Source organism: Mya arenaria, chromosome 16 (genome assembly GCF_026914265.1).
Source record: "Mya arenaria isolate MELC-2E11 chromosome 16, ASM2691426v1".
NCBI classification, from domain to species: Eukaryota; Metazoa; Mollusca; class Bivalvia; order Myida; family Myidae; genus Mya; species Mya arenaria.
In genome coordinates, this window is record NC_069137.1 from 9,878,838 (window position 1) to 9,887,334 (window position 8,497).

At 33.8% G+C, this 8,497-nt stretch overlaps 1 protein-coding gene across 1 annotated transcript; it reads left to right on the plus strand.

Moving 5' to 3' along the window:
* Positions 1-2,607: 2,607 nt before the first annotated feature.
* On the plus strand, positions 2,608-8,284 carry LOC128222432 (uncharacterized). Its single transcript, XM_052931421.1, has 6 exons — positions 2,608-2,745; positions 6,742-6,891; positions 7,109-7,399; positions 7,844-7,883; positions 8,027-8,140; positions 8,229-8,284. Exons 2-6 carry the CDS (start codon positions 6,856-6,858, stop codon positions 8,282-8,284), a joined length of 537 nt encoding a protein of 178 aa, XP_052787381.1. The 5' UTR covers positions 2,608-2,745; positions 6,742-6,855.
* Positions 8,285-8,497: the final 213 nt, after the last annotated feature.

The following is an 8,497-nucleotide window of genomic DNA, read 5'->3' on the forward strand; positions in this document are numbered from 1 at the left end:
GTTAACAAAATAATTTCCATATGCAAAAAAAACTATATATTATCAGGAACCTGTGAGAGGTAACACAAGATAGTATCATTTGTAGTCAGTGATTAGCATCAATCATAAACTATTTTTCTGAGAGTGGCAACATCATTTTTGGTCTGAAATAAAGGTACCTAAAGGATTGTCCGATCGATTGATTGATTATTTGACAAAACGATTGATTACTTTGATGATTAACCGATTGATTGATTACCAGGAACATGTCAACACAGCTTTTGATACGTTTGGGTTTAATGCTTGTTCGTATGGCTATTTTGCATTTGCTTCTCAACATCATTGTAAACGAGCTGAACAAACAATGCAAAAGTGGGTTGGAAAGGCTTTTTACTGATTTGCTTCTTTCTTAAAATACCAGCAATCACCACAAAGCTGCTGTTTTTTTATTTTTTTTATTTTACTATTTTGACATAAAAATGTTTTAGCTTTTTATTGAAGATATTTCCGTAAAAAAATAATGCATTTTGATTTAATGACTGATAAAATCATCTTTCGTCAAATTTGCTGAATTCCTTATTACACCTACATATAATTATTGCAACGGATGTGTTTATTACGCTTGCTAAATATTGAACCCCCAAACTACATAAAAACATGTTTTTAAAGATTCATGTTAAGGTCCTTCAAACATGTTTTTGCGCAGTTGAAACCACTTAACCATTCGTTTACTTCGTACCATAGCTGGTAGTTATAGCAAATCATTTTCAAAGGCAAAACATAATATTGCCATGAAAGAAGACCACGATTAAATTGTTCACACCGGACATACCCATGAAGTTTCATTTGAAATAAATGCATTAAAGCTATATTTTGAAGAAGGCAAATCTTCAAACAATGTGTATTCAACTTGCAATACAAATGTTAATCATGACCACAATACAATATTTTTTTTCTTAATACTTAAAATATCTAAGTAGTATTGTCAATGACACTTTAATGTTTTATTAAAGAATTTGCGGAAGAAACATTTCGTTAAACTTAACTCAAATACTGCTTGTATGCTATCATAGATGCTATCAGCATGCTATCAGAGAGGGATTTCTATTTAAAGCAATCATCATGCAATCATTTTATAACTATTGTAGAAACCAGTTTTTTGTGTTCATATCGGAATTAACTTTTGTTGTATTGTATTTATGAACACGCATTCGTGACGTTTTCTTGGAATCTGTATAGCGTTTTGGGTATGAGACTGTGTGTTTATTTAACTTGCTTTAACTTAATTCATAAGCTTTAGTCATAGATCCACATCATTACACAGTGAAGTCATTTAAAAATGATACTTTGTTAAACAAGTTAATGTATATACACAAACGTTTGTGTGTCAGATACGTCGATATCATGAGCCAGACAAGGCCATTTTCATCTTCAGTGTCCCAGACACGTTCGTTTAAGTAATGGAAAAAATATTTTTGTTTTAAGATTGGAGCCTTTATTTGTTTTGTTTTCGTCTGAAATTTACATGTTTATATGTGTTTGTATTTACATTTGGAAATGTTTGTGACTAATCTCAAAATACAAATTGAAATCATTTATTTCTTACAATCATGATATTTTAGCTAGAAAAATATCTATGAAAATAATAGACTCCTGAGAAACTTTTATGTATATCTTATTTCTACACTATATTTTGTTTATGATAAGATGATTGTGTACGTGGTAAAGCTTTCTTTCTCTCAAATTACAGCAAATTACGACACCAAAATAAAACGATAAGAGGTCATATAGGTTATTGATGTAAACATTGTCATGAATGACAGCTGTATGTATATTGTAATGCTGATTCACACCTTTATTATGACTTGTTTAAAAGCAGACTATATTTGTAAATTCAATGCGCCGCACCAGATACCGGAATCAACGGTAATAGTATATCAAATGTTCCATTTGTTATGTCAGGCTAAGCTCTGTGAATTATTCAATCGGGGTATTACTCAAGCTAAATGGTTTTACGAAATATGGCTACCGTTAGTAATGTGGCAACTTGAATAGTTTTAGGACTTCAATACTTTTCAACTATACTCTGTTTAAGATCAATAGATAATTTCGTTTTAAATAAGTTAAAAGCTTACACGAAATAGCCTCCTAATTATTGATGCTTTAATCATATAATAACATAGAACCATACATAATGAAAAGAAATAACTGCATGAACATCCTTATACGGTGCAATGTTTTCAGCACAGAACGAAGAGTTACAATATCGGATTAAATAGCTTAGATACCAGAAAGGCTCAGTGAATCGATATTTGACTTTTAAAGGTTAGACTTAACTGTTAACAATACTTCTTTTGTTCGAAATACCTTGCGCGATGTTAGGTTTAAAGTTCTTTGATTAAATCTTATCTCAATTATCATTCATACCGCTGACATCCACATTATCATATCGGATAGGTTTTTGTTTTTAAATTCACAATTGAATTCGCTTAGCGTTAAATATTATCAGGTAGGTTTTGAAACAGTTTATACATTTTATTAGCGAATAGCACTCTTAATGAAAGTTAAATAGTTGAGCATTCATCTCTAGCTGTGAGTGAGGAAACTTAAGAAAACGGTACATTAAATGTTTAATGAAAAACGCAGCCAGGTCATAGCTGAACCTGTGTTATAAATAGGTTGCGAACCTTTCGTTAACGGATACGTTGGAACTATTGGTTGTGCGTTAAGTGATCAAGGTAGATTTATGCGATCGTTAGCGAGCCTGTAAGTTCACGTTTAAATGTCAATGTTGTAGAAGACACTTTAACTCGAATGGAACTTTAACGTCTTTGTGTTGCTACACTTACATGAACGCTTAATCTTGTTTAGCTACCATCTATTGGGCAGACTGTATCGTTTGCGCTAAGATTCAGTAAACTTACTGTAACTAAGCTAATGAAAAAAACGCTTTGCAAATCGACGATGTCGGTGTTGGTGTCGGTGTTGGTGTCGGTGTTGGTGTCGGTGTCGGTGTCGGTGTTGGTGTTGGTGTCGGTTTCGAAGTCGGTGTCGGTGTCGGTGTCGGTGTTGGTGTTGGTGTCGGTGTTGGTGTCGGTGTCGGTGTCGGCGACGGTGTCGGCGTTGGTGTCGGCGTTGGTTTCGGTGTCGGTGTTGGTGTCGGTGTTGGTGTCGGTGTTGTTGTCGGTGTTGTTGTAGGTGTTGGTGTCTGTGTCGGCGACGGTGTCGGTGTCTTTTAAAATTTAGAGCAAGTTTGCGTTTTCACTTATAACTCCAAAGACCTTCATTTGTATTTCACACAAATGTTCAGGACAATAAATTAAGGTTACATAACCCCATAGTATCCTAAATCTAAATTATTGTGCTTGATTGACATATGACATTTGGTTTAGAACATAACATAACACAGCATGTATTAATTTAAACTATACAATGTTTCTTGTCAGTTAAAACATATCATATAAATTAAAAACATAAATGTACACATTGAAACATTTCCTCTCTTGGGTGAAGATATACAGGAACGAAGTTGAAAGAATAATGAGGATAAATTTACATAATTATATTTACAGCCAAATGTTCATAAATTTTTATATTTATAGTAAATATGAAACAAAAAAGTGTTTATCGATTACTTTTTGGCACGTTATTTCTGCTGATATATGCATGTTTTACTTATCGTGCAACATAAATTTTCAAGTTAGCATTGTATATGTTTAGCAATTGCAACATATTAAATACGCTTGATTCGCCCGGTGGTTTCTTTATTTAGGTTATTTCCTTATATCATAATGTTGCAATCAAAACAGAAGTGAAACTCATCTTCTTTTTTTTCTGGAGTTATACGTTTGACTCACTCGCTGATTCCTGCCTTTTTCCGCGAAACGGAGACTTATAAAACATATTCACCTTAAGTAAAAAACATACTCATTGTTTAATATAGAGGGACCTCTAGGCATTTGGCATTTAGTTTCAACGTACCGTGATAAAAAAAACCGTGAACAATATTTGTCTTATACTAACGTTTCATTTTTGTTTCAAATATATTACCTGCCAAATAAGATTGCAAAACAGACGGCATGTTTATAGCATAAAAAATAAGCATGAAAATTTAATTCTAACCAATCATCAAGATTGCTTACTTGTAAAATTTAGCTTTGCGGTAGATGATATGGTAAACGTTTTTATTAAACATATAATAGCCCTAAACGATTTAAAACTACATTAAAATTCCAAACGACATTGTGCATCAAATGTCAAGTGATCTTTCAGAACGCTTATTATCTTATTTCAATAATTCAACGCAGCTAAATAAATATTTGTATCGCAAGACTGTGTTAAGTAACACTAGGTATGTAAACAAATAATTCAACCTTTAAGCCCGGTATGACAAGCTGACAGCTTTCTTTATCAAAATTCAATACTGATGTATTCACTCCTGGCTGTTGAAGAGATATCTTTAAAAACGATACTTTACATGATTTAAAAGATAAACTCAGCAAGGTAATAGTTTAATTTGTGGTATTAGAGAGGTTTTAAACCCTCTCTGTATGGGTACGTTTGTGAGTGATAGTAGCTAGGATTACATTGTATTTAGTTTAAAACGCCTTGTAAGATTGAACGAAGACAGTTATTAAAGTATCAGCGACCCTACTAGTACAAGTTTACAGAATACTTTTAAACTTTTACGTATGTGTACTGCTACACACACAGGTACACAATTTGTCTCTCTCCCCTCTATTGGCCTTGAACATACGTTGTCATTTGCGTTTCGATTTTGTACACATCACTAGGGTATGCAGACGACAAAAAAAGCTACACTGAAAATGAGTTCAAAACGACCTAATATTTAAGGTAATATAAGAAGATATTCAAGTACACTTAAGATAACATTACAATCAACACAGCGATAATGATGAACGGTTTTTATCGGCTGTTAAATTTACGCTTAATGTATTTAACATGCACAAATATGCCTCCACTTTTGATCATCTTTTGCACTTTTCATGGTTGATTGAGTTATTTTTTGTAGTTCATTGGCATCAAATAACTCTTTACTCCCATTATTTTGCATGTCATAAAGTGTTTACATATGCAACGCCCCTTTCTGGTAAAAGTTATGTACCCGATCTGTTTTCCAGCAGAATACGTTTATACGTATGGTTGAGGAAATTAATAAAACGAACACTGTGACAGCTTTCAAGTTTTTTTTTTTCAAGTTTCATAGCTAAGATTATATCCTGATCGCACTTTTTCAAGTATCTTCACAATTGATGTAGGTGTTCCATTTCGTGTTTTTGTGTGACTCAGTGTGGAAATCGGTTTCCTTGAGGTGGAAGAAGAGACGGAGGTGTTCCTTGAGGAAGAGGCGAATGAATAAAATGTCATCACTTCTATATGTGCAATTGATGAAAGGAAATATGTGTTCATATTTCGGGTGACAATTAACGCTAGTTGAAATTTGTCAATTTTTGAAGAATTACAAATAATTGCAAATCAAATACTCAAAATCAGGTACTCTTACTGAGAGCGGACGGAATTACTTCTTGGAACTAGTTTAATGTTTAGCGTAAGGATTTAAATAATATACCAATTTTAGCTATTTTAAGATTGTGTGTAAATGGTGACTCATGATGAAAAAGGTTGCAGTTAATAAATTAAGATGGCGGATTATTATCAAAATAATAAAGAACAGTAAAAACAACAACAAATACTTAAGGATTTGCGGCGAGGAAACCTGCTTTTCCGGCTGAATAAAATATATAAAAAACACCACGTTGATCATTGCCTGTCACGCCCGTCAAAATCGAGTACAAATACATAACCCTACCGCCAAGTAGTTAATCGATTACAAACAACCAATGATAAGACTTCCATAAGCTATGACTTTTCCGTTCTTTATATTTGAATTTTTATCAAAGTTTTTGCAGAGTGTCAAATTAATTCAAGTTCTCTGCTAAATGAACATCTTCATTTTCATTCAATTTTAATTAAATATTGATACTTGTGCACAAGCAAAATTGTTTCTGTAGTAACATCCGGATCAACCTGGGGCAGATAACTGCGGTCTTGAGCCTTGTGCGTCAATGTATGTTGTTCGTTTACCACAGTGGTTAGTGCACTCGCTTCACAACTTCGGTTCACGGCCTGGCGCATGTGAGTTTGGTTTGTGGTCACCAAATCGGAGAAATGGGTTTCCTCTGGGTACTCCTTTTTTCCCAAATAAACAAGACCACACTCTCGCGCAACATCGTGCCAACGAGACTGATAAATATAAGTTGCAAAAGCGTGTTTCACAGTCGTTGTAAAATAAATAAGTTTAAACTAAACTATTGTCTGTTTTACTGCAAACTCACATTGATCCAGTACATTATCTAGCACAATAGGAGATTGATGACACTTTCTGTCTTTCTGAACCTCCGTTCACTAAAAAAAACATTGCAAACCGAACAAAGACTTAACACATCATTTGTATTATTCCCATCGTTTGCCGACCAAATCAAATAACTCATAATTGCAATAGACATGGAAATTGGTACACATATCAGTCAAACGTAACACAGGCGATTTTCATGATTTTATTTTACATGTTAATCTTAAATCGTCCTGACGTCCTGACGAGTAATAATTCAAAAGGAAATAAACGAAAGTAACGACAATTCTGATAAGCACCTATTCAATTTGTAACTACAACTACATATAACGTTATCCTAAATACGCAGTTACAATCAAATTCTTATCGGTCTTGTTTAACTCTTATAGCAGGTGGAATACGGAGGACACCTATCCTGCAATTCATCAGCACTTAATTTAGTTACATCGTAGCTTGTACAGAACAAGCGGGGGACAAGCCACCTGAACTGTACTCGGGACAGGATGCCTGGCGACCCAAAGCCCACAGGAAATGTGGGGGTACGTTGCTGTTTAATACTTTTCTTGAAAAATTACTTGAAGCAAAAGTTGACAAAACTGATAGTTATAAATAATAAATATTGTTTCATTTGTAAGTTAATTATGTTTGATTTATTGTACTTCTATAACGCGTCAAGATGTGAAACAAGCAATGGAGCACTTCAACTGAATTCGAATTTGTGTAATGTGTTGTTTATAGAGTGTGTTACGTTTTCAGTGGTTCGGAATATGCGATCGCATTAATTCAAAACAAGTAGCTGTTATTTGTATATTAACAACAGTCATCCAAACGGTTGCGTTCCTAGTTCTGATAATAGCATTGGCTGCTGTCAGTACATCTTTAACAAAACCTCAAGAAACCTTAACATGCATTCCTTGCGACGAAATGAAGTCCAACGCTAACACAAACCTAGGCCCAGAAGCTGCTGGTCGTCTTGCTATCAAACAAAGATACGATGGAATGTGTTGTGGACCAGTTGAATGCATTACTCAGATATTGTTTCAAATGGTAAATCAAGTGCCCAGTTTATTTAAGCAAATCAAATACTTCTGACCAAAGCACATGTCTTTATCAGGTTTTTCTATGCTACAAAAGATAACAATAATACTTTCAAATTCAATAAAGATAATGCATTTAAACACAACAAATTTGATGTCCAACGTAACACGGACACTCTCGTCCAATACTGTTGCAAACCCTATGTTTTATCGAAAATTTTATAAAAAATTCTTGCACATCAAAACTGCTACACTGATCTTAAAATTTAATTTCAACCAGATCTGTCGTATTAGGTTTTTAAAAATAATTTTGCCAAGTTTTCAATTAAACATAGTAGGGATTTAATTAACGATCACTAGTAGTTTACTTGACTCGTCTTCAATCTCAAACTCTGACATATATACTAGTTTGTTTATATTTATCTTATCTGACAAACTTTATATTACTCTTCAGGAAATGGCAGCTCAGTATCACTACGGCAGTTCTGGTCAAAGTAAGTATAAGTCAAGTTTATTTGCCAATGAATGCAATAGGGATCCATAAAAAATAAATGCATCGCTTATAAAGTTAATAACTGGTGTATGAAAATTTCTCATATCCACCAATTACACGTATTGTAATTGTATCATAATACAGGTCTCATTGACAAAGCAGAAGAGTATGCTGCCTGTGAAAGAGTTACGAACGACAAGCAGCCCATTGCTAAAGCAGTTGGAATTGTAGAGTTCAAACCTAGCTACATTGTACATGGTAAGAACAAATATAATCATATAATAAATAATTTGATGTTTGTTTCTTCTATGTGTGATATATTTTTTTAATTTAATTTCAATTTCAGGTCATCACAAGGTCCTGTGGAACAAAAACGGTCGAACCTTTTACACAAAACACTGAGTCCACTTGGAGCTCGAAGGTGAAATATTTGTACGGCAGACTGGCTACTACATCGTTTCGTCGCAGCTGAATCTTCGGCGACGAAATGAGACCCGTCCACTGATTAATGAAACAAGACCAAATACTTTCATTCATCATGTTGATAACCTTTCCAACAAATTTGAAACGACTGGTGTCCTAATGCAAACTAAAAAATCAATTGAAAGAAACGGT